General features: G+C 40.2%; 1 protein-coding gene across 1 annotated transcript in view; it reads right to left on the minus strand.

Annotated features, from left to right (window-relative positions):
* Nucleotides 1-16674, minus strand: part of FSIP2 (fibrous sheath interacting protein 2) — an 83539-nt gene extending 66865 nt beyond the window's left edge. The window contains exons 1-8 of the mRNA XM_060177611.1: nt 16559-16674; nt 16088-16213; nt 11641-11802; nt 10857-10946; nt 9067-9206; nt 7442-7583; nt 6310-6420; nt 1182-1308 (exon numbers count right to left, since the gene is read on the minus strand). Coding sequence (XP_060033594.1) covers nt 1182-1308; nt 6310-6420; nt 7442-7583; nt 9067-9206; nt 10857-10946; nt 11641-11802; nt 16088-16213; nt 16559-16657 — 997 coding nt within the window. The 5' untranslated portion in view covers nt 16658-16674. The remainder of the gene's footprint in view (nt 1-1181; nt 1309-6309; nt 6421-7441; nt 7584-9066; nt 9207-10856; nt 10947-11640; nt 11803-16087; nt 16214-16558) is intronic.
* Nucleotides 16675-22286: the final 5612 nt, after the last annotated feature.

The raw sequence follows: 22286 nt of genomic DNA on the forward strand, positions 1-22286 counted from the left end.
ACATAATGTGGATCTTTAAATTTTTAACCAGGATAACCAGAGACGGTCAAACAGATTTCTGTATATAAAACAGGTTTGTATTAGGGAGGGCATGGGTAGATAGCATAATGGTTATGCAAGAAGATTTTCATGCTTGAGGTTCCAAAGGCCCAGGTTCAATCCTCTGCAGCACCAGTCAGAGTTGAATAGGGTTCTGGTTAAAAAAAAAAAAAAAAGAGGTCTAGGCCCATTATGTCTAGATGGGAATCCCAGGATTCCCTGACTAGGGGTCCCAGTTAATGGGGTGGCCTGGTAATGACCAAAAGAACCGTCATTAAAATGTGCCAGTCTGTTGCCCTTATCCAGCTTTTATTGCCCTACCAATGGAAGGAATGGCATAAGGGGTCTAGTGGTAAGAACTGTGTGGAATTGTACCCCTCTTATCCTACAGTCTTGTCGATTATTATTAAATCGATAAAGAAAATTTTTAAAAAATGCTTGCTCTTAAAATTTGTAATAGCCAAAGCAAGAGTCCGTAGAGTCTAGTTAATAACTGATTAGAATGAGAATGCCACTGGCAGGATCTTACCTATAGCCAGAATTGATATGATGACAACTGCATAGATTATCATGTTCTTTCTATGATACTATATAGTTAAAAGAAGTCTACTTTTATTCTGGTTATGAAATTTTAATTAATATTAGTAGTTTACTTAATGCAATAAACCCTGCTATTGTATCGGACAAAAGGGAGATGTTTGTACATATTGAACAGAGCTAAGTCTAACCTTTTCCTTCTTTTAAATTTTCTTCATTTCTTTTTTCCCTTCTCTGTGCTCAAACTTGTTCTTCCCTTTTCTCTCTCTCTTTTCTGGTACTGTCTATTCCTAATAGCTAGACACAGCAGAACACCATTTTGGCATGTACATATCTTTAGAGTTTTACTAGCAAAATATATTGTTCAAGTGTTGAGAATTTGGTTAGATTGTATGGCGGTAAGCTTATATAACTAAATCCCCTGATCAAATGATTTTAGTTAAATTTTTAGATAAACGTCTATTTTTCAACTTGAATTAGAGAAATGCCTAGAATTTTGTCAGGCATAAACAGGTAGCAATCCTGTTAAAGGTTTTACAAAAGACTTTTTACACAAATACATATAAACATTTTTATGTAACTATATTAGCATCTGACATGCTCACATTCAAAGTATGTTGCCTCTTGTCCTTTGTAATCAAATGCATTTTTTTCTACTTCGTCTCTTTTAATGCCATTTTCTTGCATTTTTTGTAAGTGATAAGCCATTTTTTTCTCTAGCAGGGCTTGTTTCTAAAATATTAAAGATAATACATTGGTCAGTGCCAGCTTTCTGTTTAGAAATGCAAAGTAAACATTTAAATGACAGCATGTTGGAAAATGAATAATTCCAGTTTTGTGACTTACAAAATTATGCTGAATACAAATTTATAAGTGCAATTAAGCGCTAAATTTCCATCTGCTATAAGACATATAGAGTATGTTTAACATGTAGATTCAATTTATCTCACTACACACCTCTGAGGAATTCATACAGTTACAGGTCAGATAAAAATCTATTAACCTGGGGGTCGGGCGATGGCGCAGTGGGTTAAGCGCATGTGGCGCAAAGCGCAGGGACCGGCGTAAGGATCCCGGTTCGAGCCCCCGGCTCCCCACCTGCAGGGGAGTCGCTTCACAGGCGGTGAAGCAGGTCTGCAGGTGTCTGTCTATCCCTCCCCCACTCTGTCTTCCCCTCCTCTTTCCATTTCTCTCTGTCCTATCCAACAACGAATTGCGTCAACAAGGGCAATAATAATAACCACAACGAAGCTACAAAAAGGGGGGGAAAAATGGCCTCCAGGAGCGGTGGATTCATGGTGCAGGCACCGAGCCCAGCAATAACCCTGGAGGAGGAAAAAAAAAAGATCTATTAACCCATAGAAATGCTGGTGGCTTTGGGCAAATTGTTAAATCTTCGTTGGAGGGTTCCTACAGGTGAACATAATGAAATACATGAAATGTGACTTTTCTTTCTGTGTCTTTTGACAATATTGACTCAGGCTGCACCAGAAAAGAAATAGTGACACAGGGAAAGAAACATGGGGATCTTCAGAGGTTTCCCTAAAGTTTACAGCCAAAGAACATTTGTATGAGAAACTTACCCAAGACAAAAAAAAAACCGAGTAGGTCCTTTCAAAGGAGGAAGGAAGCAGCTCTTAGCACTAATCTATCATGTCTATCTTCCCAGTCACCTGGGAAATGTTTTCACAAGCCACTGGGTATTGGGTAGAGGACAAAAACGTTCCTTGCCTCAGTGGTTGGAAAGACCTATGCCCACATTATCTCAAAATGCAAGATTCATTGATACAACAAACTACTCCCATAAGTTAATATTTATTTTTATTTATTTATTTATTTCCTTTTGTTGCCTGATTGTTGTAGTTACTGATGTCATCCTTGTTGGATAGGACAGTGAGAAATGGTGAGAGGAGGGGAGGACAAAGACACCTGCAGACCTGTTTCACTACCTGTGAAGTGACTCCCCTGCAGGTGGGGAGCCGGAGCTTGAAACGGGATCCTTACGCCAGTCCTTGCGCTTTGTGCCACCTGCGCTTAACCCGCTGTGCTACCGCTCGACTCCCAAAAGTTAGTATTTTTAAGTGAATACAAATATTCAGCTCACAAAAGGTAAAACGTACAATATCTGACATCTAAGCAAAAAACATAAAAGGCTGGGGAACATGACCTATAACATAAACCAGAAATGACCCCAATTTTAGAATGAAAATAAGAACATTAGACCATATACCCTAGTAATAGTCTATATATGTCTAAGATACAGGAGACAGAGATGATGGATAAAGAACCAAAGCTAATTTCTGAAATGTGTGAGATGAATAATATAACAGATGTATTGCCAGGAAGATGACTGAAGTCTACCCAGGCTATTCAAGGTTACTGTATAGAGGCAATATACCAGACTTGCATGTTAGACATTCCACACTTGGTTCCTGACATCAGTAATAAATAGAGTTGGAAAAAAAAAGGCGAGAGAAGAGAAACAGAGATAGATGATAGACAAATGATAGACAGATGATAGATAGATAGATAGATAGATAGATAGATAGATAGATAGATAGACAGAGATAGGAAAAAGAAGAAAAGCTTATCCAAGTACTGGAAACATCTAAGAAAATAACAAAAAAGAAAAGCAGAGAGATTTGAAAGCATACAAAACAGACTAATATTTCTATAAAGAGGAGAGGAAAAATATTTAATACAAATATCCACTATTGTTACTTCTTTTTAAAATGTTTACTTATTTTTATTTTCGAATAGAGACAAAGAGAAATTGAGAAGAGAAGGGAGATAGATAGAGAGAGAGAGAGATGCAGATCTGTTTCACCCTTGTAAAGCTGCCCCCCTGCAGATGGGAACCAGGGGATTGAACCTGCATCCTTGTGCACTGTAATGTGTATGCTCAACTAGGTGCGTCATTGCCTGGTCCCTTATTCTATTTTACCTTATACTGGACATTCTGCTTACTCAAAACAGGCAAGTGAAACAAATTCCATCCACATTTAGAGAGGAGAAATAAAATTATTTTTATTTATAGAAATAGTGCTAATTTATGCATAATATCAATTGCAAGTTAGAGACTTCCACAACAGATAATAAGAATAAATAAATGGACCAGCACAAGGATTCCGGTTTGAGCCCTCAGCTCCCCCCTGCAGGGGAGTCGCTTCACAGGCGGTGAAGCAGGTCTGCAGGTGTCTATCTTTCTCTCCCCCTCTCTGTCTTACCCTCTTCTCTCCACTTCTCTCTGTCCTATCCAACAACAACAACATCAATAACAACAATAATAACTACAACAACAATAAAAAACACAAGGGCAACAAAAGGGAAAATAAATATAAGAATAAGTAAATGGGATTACATGGAACTAGAAAACTTCTACACATCATAAGCAAACTACATAATGATAACCTGCCAACTCAGTAAATGGGAGGATATATTTACACATCGTACATATGGTAAGTGACTGATGTCAGACATCTATACAGTACTGGTACAGATCTACAAGAGAAGTGAAAATAACCCAGTAAAAAAGAAGGCCAAAGAACTAAGCAGACAGTTTCTAAAGAAGAGATACACATGGCCTATAGACACATGAAGAAATGTTCCACTTCACTTATAATTAGAAAAGTACAAATTAAGTCTAGACTGAGATACCATCTCATACCTGAGAGAATGGTTTCCATCAACAAATCAAAATATTACAGGTGTTAGCAATATTATGGAGGGAAAAAAGGGACTCTACTAGGCTACTGGTGGGAATGCAAAGTGGTACAGCCCCTTTGAAAGACTGTGTGGAGTGTCTTTAAACTAGTGAGACTGCAGTTATCTTAAGACCCAGTGATACCACTCTTAGGTATTTATCCCAAGGACACCGAAACACTAATCCAAAGGGACATATGCACCCTATGTTTCTAGCTGCATTATTCACAATGGCCAAAGAGCAGAAACATCCTAACTGGCTATCAACAGATGCCTGGCTAAAGAAGTTACTGTATATATAATTCACGGAATACTACTCTGCAATCAAAAAGATGATACGATATTTTTTGGGGACAAAAGGAATGGAACTGGAAGTGGTTATGCTTAGCAAGATAAGGAAAGAGATAAAAGATAACTACTGATGGTTTCACTTATGTGGAATCTAGGGACTTAATACATATGAACTTAAAAAAAAACAAACAGGGAGAGTGGGGCAGTAGCACAGCAGGTTAAGTGCACGTGGCGCAAAGTGCAAGCACTGCCAAAAAGATTCCGGTTCAAGCCCCGGCTCCCCACCTGCAGGGGTGTAGCTTCACAAGTGGTGAAGCAGGTCTGCAAGTGTCTGTCTTTCTCTCCTCCTCTCTGTCTTCCCCTCCTCTCTCCATTTCTCTTTGTGCTATCCAACAAAAACAACAACAATGATAACTGCAACAATAAAACAACAAGGGCAACAAAAGGGAATCAATCAATTAATAAATAAATATTAAAAAAGAAAAATAGAAACAAGCAAACTGTTTATCAGATGTGTGAGAAATACAGTGGTTATCTTAGGGAAGTGGCAGGGTGGGGAGACAGACTTGTGGTGGTGGAACTGAACACTGTAATCTTACAATCATGTAACCTACTACTAATCACAGATACAAAATAAGAGAAAAACAACCAAAAATGTCTTACAACCAAATAGGTGTAAATATAAAAGACAGTTCAAAGCTAAAGCTAGACTGATAAAATCTTTTGACATGGGACCGGGTGGTGGTGCACCTGGTTGAGCACACATGTTACTGTGCACAAGGACCCGGGTTCGAGCCCCCTTGGTCCCCACCTGTAGAAGGAAAGCTTTGCAAGTGGTGACACAGAGCTGCAGATGTTTCTCTTTCTCCCTTTCTATCTCCCCTACCCTCTCAATTTCTGACTGTCTCTAGTCAATAAAGATAATACAAAATTTTTTTAAAATCTTTTGACAAAGATAGATGCAAAGGTAAAGGCTTTTAAGTATTTTGATAGCTCTATAATTTAAGTGCATCTTATATTTTTCTATAGGAAATTCTAGTTCTTGCAGTCAGATATTCACTCCTAGTTCCAAACATTAAGCATCTGTCATGGGGAGATGAGAGGTTGTGCATATGTGTCAACAACTGTAGCGTAAACCATTAACCCCTCAATAATAAAAAAGTCATCTATAATTATAACAATATAATAAAAATACATGTAGTTATATGCCATGTTATAACTATAGTATAATGTTATAAAAATAAGGTAACATAAATACTTTTTATAATATAGTTAGAATGCAGTATAGGTAATGCAGAAAATTTTAATGATTTTATTTACTAATGAATAAAGGAGAGAGAGAGAGCCAGAGCATCCCTCTGGCATATGTGATGTCAAGTATTGAACTCAGGACTACATACTTGAAAATTTAACACTTTATTCACCATCCCACCACCTGAACTACAAGAAAAAAATTTATTATAAGTCCATGTTAAGTATTATTATTTGGAGCAACTGGTTCATAGTTGTCTCAAAATATTGCAAAAAACATGAAGAAAATAGCTTTTGCAAACTAGTGTGGTTCAGGAGGTGGCACAGTGGGTAAAGCCCTGGAGTTGGAAGCATGAGGTCTTGATTTCCATCGCTGCTGCTGGATATGCAGCGTGCTACTTTGATCTCTCTCTCTATCTGTTGCTCTGTGATATACCCTAAACCAGCAAAAGCTTCTCAAATCCACTTAGAAGACTTAAGTTTACTTACCCTCCTGTCACTCTCTTCTCTGCATCTACGGCGTTGCTCCTCTATTCTGGCTTCCCTCCTAACATCCTCTCCAATCCTCGAGAGAAGCAGCATCTCTTTGGTCTTCCATTCCTGAAGAGCACAATGTTAATTGTATTGAGTGATGAGCTCACACTGAATTGTGCTTTCTTCCCCACTACCAAGAAACAAAATAGAATAAATCGAGGGCTTAACAGAAAACAACTCAAAGCATGCCAGGGGCTGGGTGTTGAAGAACCCAACAGAGCACACAGAGCACATGAACAGTGCACAAGGACCCAGGTTCAAGGTCTTCCTCCTCATCTGCTCGGTGACAAAACAGTGCTACATGTCAGTCATATTCTCACTCTCTCTCTCTCTCTCTCTCTCTCTCTCTCTCTCTCTCTCCTCTTTCCCCCTCTCCTCTCAATTTCTCTGTCTCAATCCAAAGTAAATGAATAATAAAATAAAACTCATACTTTGGCTTTAGATTTGAGTTTTCCTTGATGAACTCTTCTTAGGAATGTTAAACTGATAGCCTTTTTCTTTTTATGAAGTTTATTTTTATGCTCTCTATATAGAGGGCTATAGAATAAGAATACATAGTATCTACTAGCTCTCACAATCATCTCTTAAGCACAGATAGGAGCAGATATAGTGTGTCCCATCAGTCTCATTATTTTAAGTAACATTTACATTAACAGGGATGATGAATTTGGGTCCTGATTACTTTAGATCTGAAGTGACTTCAATGAGTTGGACAAGAGGCGGAGGTCACTAGGTTAGGGTTAGGGTTCGGGTTCGGGTTAGGGTTCGGGTTAGTCACTAGGTAGTACTCTAGCTTTACCACTTGCATGGCCTAGGTTTGACAGAGGGCATTACATCAGGATGCTTGAAACGAAGCGGAGCTCCAGCTGTGGTGCTATGGTATCTTTCCTCTCTCTTGCTCGCTTTCTGCATCTTATTTAGAATATGTATCTGAATGAAATATCAGCCCATGAGTTGTGAAATTAGACCTAGATATACCCTGGGCTCTGGAACAGAAAAAAATCAGTTCAACCAGCTAAAATTATTTGTACATAAAAACCCTATCACATTTTTTTTCTTTCTATCAACATTTTCAATTCTCTCTCACCTCTTCCATTTTTCTGCGAAGATTAAGTTTTCTTCTTGCGCGCTCACGCTGTCTTCTGTCTTCTCTATCTAGCTGGAGTAAGCGTTGCTCTTCTGCTGTGCGTTCAAGCTGCTCTAATTCCCGACTTATCATGTCCAAATATCTGAAAAGTTTAGATATAAGTAAAAGTCAGTTGGGCATTTGTTTTATGAGGGGGTAATTGCTCTGATATTCCTAAACCAATGATTTTTTTTTTTTTGCTTTTTATTTATTACATGAATCTTAGTTTTTTCTATCAGTTCTGTTCACAGGATTTTTGTCAGCTGAGCTCACCAACTTGTTACATTTTGTTCTATATACAAATCTTCCCATATAAAAAAAATATTTAGGTATATCTGTTATTATGGCCATGTAATAAAAAATTTTGGAACAGACATATTAAACCAGCTTCCTAACTAAGCACTTATAACTCAATAGGCTTAGGAGTGTGTTTTTCAAAGAAGGCTAAAATAAATCGATACACTGGCTTCAAATATGAAAAATACACATTTGCATTTCACAATATAAAGTTGTGTCAGACCAGTGGTAATGAAGTGAAGGCCTGGAAAGAAGCCGTCACACTTACAAGTGTCTAACTCTTGACAAGGGGACCCAGCATATTAACTGGAGAACAGAGTCTCTAAAACAAATGGTGTTGGAAAAATTGGCTAAACCCTGTAGAGGAATCAGACTTGCCCACTACATTTCATCACGCAGAAAAATCAGCTGCAAATGGATGAAAGGCATGAACATCAGACCAGAAACTGTCAAATACATAGAAGAAAACATTGGCAAATCACTCCACAATCTATGCTCCAGAACTGTCTTCAAAGACTCAGGTTCAACAGCAAAGATAACACAAAAGAAAAAAAAAAAAAAAACAATGGGCCTACATTAAAACTGAAAAGTTTCTGCACAGCAGAGGGAACTGTCATCAAAACAGAAAGATACACTACACTGACAGGGTGCTCAGATGCCTTACATGAAATGCAGTGCTGCTAACTCTTAAAGATAGGCTGTAACAATATATCAGAGAAGTGCTAAGATACTTCCCTTCCCTCTCCAATTATAAGGACTTTGAAATTTATTTGAAGGGAGTCAGGCATTAGCACAGCGGGTTAAAAGCATGTGCCACAAAGCAAAAGGACTGGAGTAAGCTCTGGGCTCCCCACTTGCAGGCAAGTTGCTTCACAAGCGGTGAAGCAGGTCTGTAGGTGTCTGTCTTTCTCTCCTCCTCTCTGTCTTCCCCTCCTCTCTCCATTTCTCTCTGTCCTATCCAACAACGATGACATCAATAACAACAACAATAACTACAACAACAATAACTACAACAACAATGAAAAACAACAAGGGCAACAAAAGGGAAAATAGATATTTTTTTAAAAATTAAAAAAAAAGAAATTTATTTGACTTTCAGCTATCTATTTTGATTACCCCTCAGACACTTCAAAATTCTGTCTTCACTGGAAGAAGTTTTTCTTCATAACGTTGGCACCATGATGTTCCCAATTCCTTTTCATCCCGAGGGCAATAGCACATTCGTGTCTAATGTTACAGGGGGAAAAGCCAACACATACATGTAATACGTACAGGTGCTCCAATCTTACCTGTGTCTTATTAAGCGCTCCTGGTCCTTAATGGGTTGTGTTCCTTCCTGTAACAACATATTTTGGAATCGGGCAACTTCAGAACGTCGAGGTATTTGACAATTTTCCTGCAGCTTATTAACTTGTTTGGAAAGCATTTTCTATTGGGAAAAATATCACACACAGGTGTGTAAATAATTATTTCTTAGATTTTTTAAAAATATAAATTCTTGGAAACTGTGACTTCAAACAAAGTAAGTAATAATGACAGCAGACCCTTCAAGTTATGTTGTCTTTCCTAGCAATGGCCAGACACAATGTTATATGAGCTGAGCTGTGTGTCTGTGTGTACTTATTATCTATGTGTAAATATGTGCAATGTATAGGCTATCTCACGTAAATGTGTCTTATAAATATAAATAGAAAGTATTTATATTTAAATAATAAAACAATAACTATAATCAATGGATAATAATAAAGTCATTGTCATCTTTATCCAAATCTCATGACTCTGAAACAGAACTCATCTACATACGCACATGCTGACACAAACTTGGAGCGACAAACTGAAAAGTCATTATATAGGGGCTGGGTGGTGGCGCACCTGGTTGAGCGCACAGGTTACAGTGCTCAAGGACCTGGGTTCAAGGCCCTGGTCCCCACCTGCAGGGGGAAAGCTTTGCGCATGGTGAAGCAGTGCTGCAGGTGTCTCTCTGTCTCTCTCTGTAACACCCCCTTCCGTCTCAATTTCTGGCTGTCTCTATCCAAGAAATAAGTAAAGATAATTAAAAAAAGAGAAAAGTCATTATGTATGTCCTTAGCATCCAATCATCCCACGTCACCTTTAAGAACATATTTTTGCTGGAGGAATAAATTGCATGGGTGAAAGTACAATCATCTGTGGAGCTTTACTAACTATTAATGATAGCCATCTTTTCTTACTTCTACTGTGAGAGGCCAGCAAAATAGCTCACCTAGATAGTGTGCCGGTCTGGTCACACACACAGCCTCATCTCTAGTCTTGTACCCTCAGCATCAGTACAAGTGTCTGTGCTATACTTCTGTCCCCTGTCTCTCTCTAGCTCTGTTTATCTCTTTCTATTTGAAAAAGTTCACCTAGAGTGGTGACATGTCAGTGACAACAACAAAAAAAATTAAATTAAAAATATAAAAGACTTTTTTAAATAAAATTTTTGTTTATTTATTTATTCTCTTTTGTTGCCTTTGCTGTTTTATCATTATTGTGGTTATTGTTGTCGTCATTGTTGGATAGGACAGAGAGAAATGGAGAGAGGAGGGGAAGGCTGAGAGGGAGAGAGAAAGATAGACACCTGCAGACCTGCTTTACTGCCTGTGAAGTGACTCCCCTGCAGGTGGGGAGCCGGGGGCTTGAACCTGGATCCTTAAGCTGGTCCTTGTGCTTCGTGCCATGTGCATTTAACCCGCTGTGCTATCACCCAGCTCCCTATAAAAGACTCTTATAGTCACTGCTGCAATAGCCTCTTTCTTAGTGACCCCAAGCAGATCACAAAGAAGGGACACAGATAAGTAGAGATTCAATTATTAAATTATTCAAGCTAAGATTGAGATAGATATTAAAAGATAATTTGGTATCATTCCTGAGTTACCCCAATGCAGCAACTTAATTAAAAATAGTGTTTATTTTTGCTATAAATTTTCATTTGAAAAATAATATATGTTCTTTACATCTGAGTTGTCAAAATTAACAGCAAAAGTATTATAGGAAAATATAAAACAAGCAAATATTTCTTCTAGACCATATATAAACCAATTTTAAGTATTTAACTTACTTGTTCTCTTATATAGTTTCTTTCAAAGTCTAATTTTAAGCTTGTAAGATATTGCCTGTATTTATTCAATTCCCTCAAGGTGCATACAATCTAAAAAAACAGTGATCACAAGGACATATAAACACAAATATTTAACAATCATTGCAACTACTTTCCAGAATGAAAACATCAATAACATAACACTTGGTAGCATAGTATTAAGAGTAATAAAATGCTAACAATTTTTCAAGTAGTTTAAATATTTTCTTTATTTTGTTTTTGAGAGAGAGATGCAGAGGAAAGAGAGAGACAGAGAAAAAACACCAGAGCACTGCTCAGCTCTTGCAATTGTTAAATAATTGGACATTTTAATTCAAATAACATTATTAATATAATTCATGTCATGGAAAGAAATTTAATATACAAAATTGATGTTATTTTCTAAGAATCAATATTATGATTATTATAAATGCTTATAATGATTATGTCTAACTCCAGTAAGAATTGTTGATAAGAATTCAGTCAGGTTAGTTTAGGTAACTTCTCATCTCCCAAGATTTTAAAAATTGTAAGAAATATCTTTGAAAACGGTACACTGTCTTTAATGAATAAATCAGCTTTTTGCAAAGAATAATAGTGAGGGAAGAAGTAGCTTCCTTAAGAAACAACTATAGAACTTAAAAAAAAAATTCATCAGGTATTTCATGTTAGAAGTTACAAATTCATTGCCAGTATAGTCTAGAAGCAAGTTTCTATCAAGTCTTGTAGATTTTAGATTATTAAAAAGAAGTAATATGCAACCCACTTTATTATTGTTGGTGACATATCCACCTTTCTTTAATCGCTTCAGGATATCTTTGCGTCTATAGTATGTTCGTAAATGTGGATCATGGAGACTTTTATATTGATTTTCCAAAAGTCGACAATAAGGATCAGTTAGGTTGAAACCATAGGAAGGTCGAAAAAGCTGTAAATAAACTTGCATGTTAGCTGTCGGCTTAGGCAAAAATCAGTAAAGTCACAGGCCCCTTGGAATAGACCTAAAATAGACTTCCTAGCTTCTTCCAACATGAAGACCCCAAGTCTCATCTGCTATATTCTTACCTTTAGGTTCCAGATTACTAAACAATTTGTTCTGCTTTGTATCTTAATGCTTTTCCAGTCACTAAGTTGCAGATGCTACCATGATGCCAACCTGACTTCCCTGAACAAAGACCTCACGAATGAGTCCTGATATCCCACCTCCCCCAGAGCCCTACGCTACTAGGGAAAGAAACAGGGTGGGAGTATGGATCAACCTGTCAACTCCCATGTCCAGCAGAGAAGCAGTTATGGGAGCCAGACCTTCTACTTTCTGCACCCCACAATGATCCTGGGACCATACTCCCAGAGGGATAAAGATTAGGCAAGCTTCCAAGGAAGGAGATGGGACGTGAAACTCTGGTGGTGGAAATTCTGTGGAATTGTACCCCTCTTACTCCACAATCTTGTCAACACAAAATCACTAATAAAATAAAGAGCAGTGGTCCAGCAGGTGGCACAGTGGATAACGCATTGGACTTTCAAGCATGAGGTCCAGAGTTCAGTCTCGAGCTAACACGTACCAGAGTGATGTCTGGTTCTTTCTCTCTTCCTATCTTTCTCATGAATAAATAAATATTTAAATAATTTTAAAAAGAAAAATATCAAGATAAAATAAATCATTTCCAATGTTCAATCTCATTCCATGAAATGATGAGAATGCTTGTTGAAAATAAACCATACAAAAATAAGGAAGTGTGGGAAATAGCAGCAACAGAAAATCTTGGACAATGTTAACTACTTATCTTTCTTCTTTTACCCAGTAACTTGAATTTCCCCCAAAATTCCATCTTCAGTCAATTAAGTTTCCACTAACTTCTATCAGTTCCTGTCCATGAGCCAGGAAAGAAAAGGAAGAAAATAAAAATAAATAAGATAGAATTTGTCAAGCTAATGCTAAGATTCTCTATTTTCCTTCTCCCCCTTCCAGATGAATATATCAGATTCAAAGGATAGAGTGATAATACTAATTATATAATCTTAAAAATTCAAAAATGAAGTAGAAAAAAAATCTCTCAATGAATGTTATGCCAGTGCCTTTAACAACAGTAGAATAAAAAATGTTATAAATTATAAACTGAAGATTTAAACTAGACAGTGACAAATACAACAATTCAATTAGACAGCCACTTAACACCATACACCAAAATTAATTAACATCATACAACAAAATGGATCAAAGACCTGGATATTAGGTCTGAAACTATGCAAAGAAGAGTGCTCAGTGGATAGAGCAGTGACCTTTCAGGCATGAAGTCCTGAGTGTGATCAAGCATTCATGCATTAGACTGATGTCTAGTCTTCCGCTCCCTCAATTAATAAATAAATCACTTAAAATATGACAAAAGAGGCCAGCAGGTGTCACACCGAGTTGAAAGCAGATTTTACAATGCACAAGATTTTACAATGTTCAAGCCCCCTTGTCTCCGCCTGCAGGAGAGAAGCTTCACACATGGTGAAGTAGTGCTACATGTCTCTCTTTACTATCTCCCTTTCCCCTCTCAATGTCTCTCTGTCCTTATCCAAGAATAATAATTGGAATATTTAAAAATATGAAAAACATAGATGAGAACATCAATGAAATTTTCCCAAAATGTCATATCAAAGACATTATTTGAAAGTTTGACTCCATAAGCAAGGGGAATTAAAATAATTAACAGAATGATGCAAATTAAAGAATTCTACATGTCGAAATAAAAGGTGCATAACGAGATAAACACAACCCAGTAATCAGCCAAAGATATGTGTGCATCACATAGAAATACCTTTGGTCCAGCAATACCTCTCATAAGCATATGTAAAAAGGAAAACACTAATGAGAATGGGTATGTTCACCCTAGATTTTCACAATTGCCAATGAGTGAAAGCAATCTAAATGCCCATCCACAAATGATAGAGAAGTGATAGGATGTCCATTCAATGGCTTACTGCTCTGTAATTGTAGAAGATGGTGGTGTATTCTTCAGGTGAAAATTAGTGGAACTGGAGGTGGTTATACTTAGTGAAATAAAAGAGTGAGTGACAACTGCCAGGTGGTCCCACTCTTAGGTGGAATGAAACAATTAAAGCACACAGACTTGGAAATGGTGTCCAGACAGTTGTCCGGGAAAGACAAAAAAAAAAACAACTGTATTCATGTGACAACTGTCTTATAAATTGTCATTTTCATAATAACGCAGTGAATAGTAAGCAAGTTGTCTCTCATAACTAAATATAGTGCTTACTACGCAGAGAAGTATGGGTTTTGTTTGAAACTATACCTCTATAGTCTTTGCTCTTATAAGACATTAAATCACTTATAAAGTAACATCAAAAATGAAAATAGTATTCTTCCAGAAACTAGATAAACTTTAGGAAATCATGCTTAATAGGTAAATCTCAAATACTGATCATTTTTATGACATCATAGACAGTATAGTGTTCATTTAGAATTCTATCATAGAATTTTTGATATTGATCAAAATAATCACTTAAAAAAAGAATGTACTGAATCTCTTATCATTAGCTACTAATTCAAGAACTGGGGAAGATTTAAGAGTGAGGATTAAAATGTTTCTGTGAACTAGAAGTATTGACATTAAAGGATTGAGTAAAGTGTATTACTATAGCCCAGTATCATTTACACTATTAAATTACAAAATTACAGTACTAAGTAGTATCATATAAACCATGGGCAATGAAATTTTTAAGGACTAGAAACTATCTGGGGATTATAGTGAAAAAAATGTCAAAAGATGGTTCATTCGTAGTGGTATAGAAATCAAAGCCTATGTCTCTCTTGGAGTGCAAGTCTAGCAAAGGGTTTAGAAGACATGGTAGTTTTAAAAGATCTCATGGGAAAGAAACGAACAATATGCATAGGAAAAGAGACAGAATGGGAAAACTAGGGCAAATCATGGAGTCTATTTAGGACATTTATGTCTTTCCCAGTAAAGAGAGGTTAAGTACTAAGCATGTTGACTCAATTTAAATTTTTTTCACTTTATTTGAGAAATAAAACTTAGTTCAAAATAAAGCAGTAGAAAAATGTTCTGGAATGCAAGTTTTTGTACAAGTTATTATTGGCTAAAAATCAAAACATACTTACCTATCAACACTGATAAAATTTCACTAAGAACATAGAAAGTGCTGTTAAAAAGGAAGTTAATTTGGATCCATAAAGTATAAATGAAAAGAGTAATCTAGTATTCCTCATCCATGATTCATCCCTTTCCAAATCACACTAGCTGAAGTTGTCTGGTATGCGTCCTAAAGAATTCCTTCAGTTAGGTATGGGTTGGATTCTATTCAAGTCCTGTGAACTGTAGCGCACATTTTTGTGGTGGGCTTCCCCTGAATTTAATAAGTAGAAATAAGCAACTAGAAAGGGGCAAAGAAAAACCTGGAAGCCACCCAGGTGTCCAACAACAGATGAGTGGCTGAGTTTAAGTTGAGAGATATATATATACTGAATACTACTCAGCTATTAAAAATGGTGAATTCAGGCTGGGCAGCAGTACACCTCGTTAAGTTCACATGCTTATGTGCCTATGTGTAAGGGCCCAGGTTCGAGCCCCCTACTCCCCACCTGCAGGGAGGACACTTTACAAGTGAAGCAAGTCTGCAGGTGTCTATCTTTCTCTCTCCCTCTCTATTTCCTCCTCCCCTGTCAGTCTCTCTCTCTGTCCTATCAAATAAAATGGAAGGAAAACAGGAAAAATAGCTACCAGGAGCAGTGGGTTCATAGTGTAAGCATCAACTCCCCGCCCCCCCTCTCCCCCAGCATTAGTCCTGGAGGCAAAAATAATAATTCACCTTCTTCACCTCATCTTGGATGGAACTTGAAGGAATCTTGTTAAGTGAGATAAGCCAGAAAGAGAAGGATGAATATGGGGTGATCCCATTTATAGACAGAAGTTGAAAAATAAGAACCGAAGGGAAAACACAAAGCAGAGCTTGGACTGGAGTTGGTGTATTGCAGCCAAGACTCTGGAGTGGAGGGTAGAGTTCAAGTCCTGGCACAAGATGGCAGAGGACGACCTGGGGGGGAGGGGGTTAGAGTGTTATGCAGAAAACTAAGAAATGTTACACAATGTACCAACGACTGTATTTTACCGTTGGCTGTAAACCATTAATCCCCCCCCCAAAAAAGGGGGTGGAGGCAAAGCAAACCAACACAGAAATCACTTTACCTTTTCACTTAAATTCGTGGTATAGTAGACAGTATTGCTGCCAGGGATCATAGGCAGTTTGACTCCCAGAGGCATATCCAATAGTTGAGCTGCCCCAATGCCTGGAAAGTGGGTTTTGTGCGCACCCTGTCGGACACAGAGAATTACCGTCTTTTTTTTTTTTTTTTTTTTTTTTTTGGAGATACTACGCATTTAAAATTTTAGGCCATGGTCATCTCTCCTTAAAAGACTTTTACTTTTACTAGAAGAGGTCCACCCTGCCCCCTGCCCCGAAGATCTTCCTGCTTCTAGGATTCTCTAGTTCTTCCCAGCACCCGCACAACCTGAACCAAGGCTGCTGGTGGTTCAGCGCAGAAGCTGGGAGGCTCCAAGACCTGAACCAGGCCTGGGCACAAACCCTCCCTGTCTTCACATCGTCGCGGTCTCGGCAAGGCCCAGGAGGACAACCAGGAACGCCTTGCTGCTACTCACATCTCCGCACTGCTGGCTTTCGGTGACCAGGCTGCTAGTGGCTGTCTCTGTCGCAGCGAGGGTGGCGGCCTTGGAGCAGGCGCTGAGGTACAGCTCCATGGCTGACCTGGGCTCCCCTGACTGCCCGCCACCCTCTCTCCGCTCCCTTTGCGCTCGTCGTCGCGACTGGACCTCGACTGGCCGGTAACCGCCGTCCGGAGGCTCCACCCTCGCCGCGTTCCAGGCTCAGAACCAGCTGGGCCAGGGCGGCGCCTTCAGAGGCCTGTGTCCTCCCACACTAGCCAGGTGCGCGCAGGCCACAGGTGCCAGGTGCGCGCAGGAGGTGCCAGGTGTGCGCAGTAGGTGCCAGGTGCGCGGAGTAGGTGCCAGGTGCGCGCAGTACATGCCAGGTGCGCTCATTAGGTGTCAGGTGGGCAGTAGGTGCCAGGTGCGCACAGTAGGTGTCAGGTGCGCGCAGTAGATGTCAGGTATGCGCAGTAGGTGCCAGGTGCGCGCAGTACTTGCCAGGTGCGCACAGTAGGTGCCAGGTGCGCGCAATAGGTGTCAGGTGTGCGCAGTAGGTGTCAGGTGTGTGCAGTAGGTGTCAGGTGCGTGCAGTAGGTGCCAGGTGCGCGCAGTGTCAGGTGCACTCAGTAGGTGTCAGGTGCGCCCAGTAGGTGTCAAGTGCGCGCGGTAGGTGCCAGGTGTGCGCAGTAGGTGCCAGGTGCGCACAGTAGGTGTCAGGTATGCGCAGTAGGTGCCAGGTGCGCGCAGTAGATGTCAGGTATGCGCAGTAGGTGCCAGGTGCGCGCAGTACTTGCCAGGTGCGCACAGTAGGTGCCAGGTGCGCGCAGTAGGTGTCAGGTGTGCGCAGTAGGTGTCAGGTGTGTGCAGTAGGTGTCAGGTGCGTGCAGTAGGTGCCAGGTGCGCGCAGTGTCAGGTGCACTCAGTAGGTGTCAGGTGCGCCCAGTAGGTGTCAGGTGCGCGCAGTAGGTGCCAGGTGCGCGCAGTAGGTGCTGGGTGCGCGCAGTAGGTGCCGGATGCGCGCGGTAGGTGCCAGGTGCACGCAGTAGGTGCCAGGTACGCGCAGTAGGTGTCAGGTACGCGCAGTAGGTGTCGGGTGCGCGCAGTAGGTGTCGGGTGCGCGCAGTAGGTGTGCGGGAGGATGCTCAGCACAGAAGTGGCGAGGTTACAAGGCCTGAACCAGACTACCAGAGGCTTTGCCTAAAAGCTGACAGTCCAGTTATCTCCCCATCAAACAAACAAGCACATAAACAAAACCTCTCAGTTAAAGCAAACTTGAATGAAATGGGTCAAGTTTGGATTTTTTTTTTTGCCTCCAGGGTTATTGCTGGGGCTCCATACCTGCACCACAAATCCACTGCTCCTGGAGGCTATGTTTTTCCCATTTTGTTGCCCTTGTTGTTGTGTTTGTTGTAGTTGTTATTGTTGTCATAGCTGTTGTTGTTGGACAGGACAGAGAGAAATGGAGAGAACAGGGGAAGACAGAGAGGAGGAGAGAAAGACAGACATCTGCAGACCTGCTTCACCGCTTGCGAAGTGACCCCCGGCAGGTGGGGGGCCGGGGGCTCGAACCCGGATCCTTAAGCTGGTCCTTGAGCTATGTGCCACATGCGCTTATCACCTGCGCTTAACCCGCTGCGCTACTGCCCGACTCTGCATTTCTTCTGTCTCCTAGGATAAGTATGTTGAGGGCAGAGTGGCTTAGCCAGAGTTCGTGAGGTCCAAACCCCTGCTACACTGTGACCCATCCTTTGACTCCCGTAAACTTTCTTCTTTTTTCTTTTTAATTTTTTTGTCATTTTAATCAGAGGATTAAATGTTCACAGTACAACTGTTGACACATGAGTACTATTCCTGACTCTAGGTCCCATCTGACGCACATTGGTTCTTACAGGGGCCCAGAGTTTTCCTCCTGCCCTTTCCCCTCTTCGAGTCTTCTGCTTTCTGGCTATATTGTCTTCAGCCCTCTCTCTCCTTGCCTCCTCTCTTTGCCTGCCTTGTTTTTTCCCTACATTCCTTCCCCTCCATTTTTTTTATTTGCCTCCAGGCTTATTGCTGGGGCTCAGTGCCTGCACTACGAATCCACTGCTCCTGGCTGCCATTTTCCTTTTTATTTTATTTTTTTTTCTTTTATTGGGGGATTAATGTTTTACATATGACAGTGAATACAATAGTTTGCACATGCATAACATTTCCCAGTTTCCCAGGCAGAACTCTTCTCTTCATAAATTTGAAAGACATCTTCAATGAAACGAATCCAATTACAAAGAAAACTAAGGCAAGAGGGGCCTGGTGGTGGTGCACCCGGTTGAGCGCACATGTTACAATGTTCAAGGACCCAGGTTCCAGTCCCCAGTCCCTACCTGCAGGGGGAAAGCTTTACAAGTGGTGAAGTGCTGAAGGTGTCTCTTTTCCTCTCTATCCCCCCTTCCCTCTTGATTTCTGGCTGTCTCTATCCAATAAATAAAGATAATAAAAAATTAAAAAAAAGAAGACTAAGGCAAGTACAAACCTATGGGACTACATCAAATTAAAAAGCTGTTTAATTAAAATTAAACAGCAAAAGAAACCACTACCCAAACCAAGAGACCCCTCACAGAATGAGAGAAGATATTTACATGCCATACATCAGACAAGAGCTTAATAACCAAAATATATAAAGAGCTTGCCAAACTCAACAACAAGAAAACAAATAACCCCATCCAAAAATGGTGAGGACATTTTTTGTTTTTATTGGATATGACAGAAAGAAATTGAGAGACGAGGAGGACATAGAGAGAGGAGAGAAAGATAGACACCTGTAGACTAGCTTCATGACTTGTGAAATGCCCGTGATGGCTGCAGGTGGGGACCTGGGGGCTTGAACTTGGATCCTTTAGATTTGTGCTTTGTGTGCTTAACTCAGTGCACTGCCACCTGCCCCCACTCCTCCCCATAAAGAACTTCCTTTTCTTTGTGTCAATCATTGATGTGGGGACTGGGGATAAAAGAGTAAAGCATGACAACTGTCTTCAAAGTGCTAATAGACTACATTATTTGAAAACAGATGCTATATGTGATTTTTCCCCCCAGAAATTAGGACTAGACCCATTATTTTATGTTATTGGGGTGTGGAATGAATTACTGAGCCTGGTGGTTAAGACCATACATTATAAATATTTGAGAGAACATCATTAAACTATACCTGTATATGTATGTGAGAGATTAGTAATTTAGCATTCCTTAGTACTGGAAGTCTGGGCAAAGAGCAGATATGCACTGTTGGAGATATATATATATATATATATATATATATATATATATATATAGAGAGAGAGAGAGAGAGAGAGAGACAGTCTATAACTAACATACTTGTATGTTTCTGTTGACCTAAGCTAGGCATACATGCATGATAACTTGTTGAAGGGCTTTAAGAAAAAGTTCACTGTGGTTAAAATAAGGAAAGCAGATCTGTAGAGGTGAGATCGTAGATCTGGAAGACTTTATGGCATGAAATCATATGAACAGTTAACAGTTCCTGAATTAATGATGAAATGTGGTTGGAATGAAGTGGAGGGATAATGAAGGAGAAGGAAAAATTCATCACTGTGCATTCATGTTTTTTTCCAGATAGAAAGAGACCAAAGAAGAGACACGACAGCACTGAAACTTGTCCCAGTGCAGTGGAGGCTGGGTTTAAATCTTCTCAGGTGAGCTAGGGTTTAAATCTTCTCAGGTGAGCTAGTTTGCCAACTGTAAGTAAATAAATCTTTTAAAAAATACAGTTTTTAAAGACCTGAGTAATTCCCCATCTGCTGTAAATTGTTCAGTCCTGTAACAAGACCTTCCTAAGTACTCTATAAATATCCCACCCATCAGAAGATACTCCTGTCTGGCTGGTAGGGAAAGACCCTGTTTTTCTCCTGTTCATTTTGTAACATCTAACAGTTCCCTCACACGTTGCTCCATGCATTTTGTCTGTGTCATTTTAAATATTACAGATGAAGTTCTACCACAAGACTCTGAGCTTTGACTACTTGAAGGCTCTTTGAGGGTCCTATGTGCCCAGTGATATTTTAAGTGCTGAGGATGAGAATTATATTGCTTAGACCTCCTAGGTCAGTAGTGCCCAGGGCTGATCTAAATACTTGGCCTGCTCAATTGCTTCTTAATCATTAAATATCATGTGCACACACATACATACATACGCACACACAGAGAAGCATACACACACACAACAGAGAAGCTGGTAAGGACCATCCAGTATCTTTTCATAACACGTGACCTATCTTTCCCTCTTAAACATTATCCTTACATTATTTTTTTGAAATGTAAAGTATTGGATTGTTGGAAAAGTTGTGAGACATTTCTGCATAGGAAAAGATATGCAAAATTGTACTCCTACGTCTCTCTCTCTCTATATATATATGTAGGTATGTAGGAAGAATGATAGATAAGAATATATGTAGATGATAGCGCAAATAATCATAAAATATGACATGAAGGACACTGTTTAAATATATTTCCAGTTTAATTTTTTTTCTTTTTTTAAAAAAATTGTTATTACCTTTATTGATTTCACTGGATAGAGACCATCAGAAACTAAGAGGAAGGGGGAGTTAGATAGAGAGGGGAAAGTGACAGAGTGATACCTGCAGCACTACTTCACCACTGTGTAGCTTTCCTCTGCAGGTAGGGACCAGGGCCTCGAACCCGAGTCCTTATGCACTGGAATGCATGTGCTCAAGCAGGTGTGCCACCACCCGGCCCCCAGTTTAATCTTTCAGATAAGAGTAGAGTCAATTTTAAGATAGTCATTCTTATAGTACCTCACGAGTTCGACTATTTCAGTGATGGTGGACATCAATAATAGGTAGTATATTATTAATAGGGCCAATCTTAGCCTTAAATCCTGTGTGTCTGGACTTTGTGGCTTCAGTTTCAATTACGTAACTGCGCGGGGCTGAGCACACGGCTTAAGGCTCACAGGACCTCACTGGGCGTTGTCTGCAGTGCAGGTTCCCGCCTGAAGGAGCCGCTGTGGCAGCACTTGCTGGGACCAGCCCCCTGAGCCCTGCAAGGACAGGCAGCTGCAGTGCTCGCTGGCTGGGCGGGGCACCCTCCCTCCAGCCCATCTTCCTGGGTGCCAGCCCGCGGCCCTAGAGCCCGCTGAGCGCCCTCTCTGTGCTGGAAGGTGGGCCCGACTCCCCGCAGCTCTTCTGGGAGCCTAGAGGTGAGTGGCCGCCCTGCTTTCCTGTGCCCTGGGCCTTGTCCCCTAGACCAGAGAGCAGAGAAGTTAAAGTACAGAAGCCAGCGGGGGAGGTAGCTCAGTGGTTAGGGCGCAGGACTGGCAGGCCTGAGGGCCCACGTTCGACCCCTGGCATTGCCGGGGTGCACTTGCTCGGTTGCCAGAGCTGAGCAAGTCTCAGGTCTCTCTCTGAGAATAATAATATACCAGGGCCAGAAAAAAAAAGTTGAAGTAAAAATAGGGCAAACAATTAAAAAAGTGGAGAAAGAAGAACAGAAAGGGAGAAAGAACCAAAGCAGAAATTGACTGAGTTTGGAGTATTGCACCAAATTTAAAAAAAAAAAAAAAGAAAGAAAGAAAGAAAGAAAGAAAGGAAGGAAGGAAGGAAGGAAGGAAGGAAGGAAGAAAGGAAGGAAGAAAGAAAGAAAAAGAAAGAACTCTGGAGGGTGGGGGAGGGTAGATATTTCAGCTCCACTGTAGGGGTTGTTGAGGTTAGGG

This window comes from Erinaceus europaeus, chromosome 18, assembly GCF_950295315.1.
Source record: "Erinaceus europaeus chromosome 18, mEriEur2.1, whole genome shotgun sequence".
In the NCBI taxonomy this organism is placed as follows: Eukaryota; Metazoa; Chordata; class Mammalia; order Eulipotyphla; family Erinaceidae; genus Erinaceus; species Erinaceus europaeus.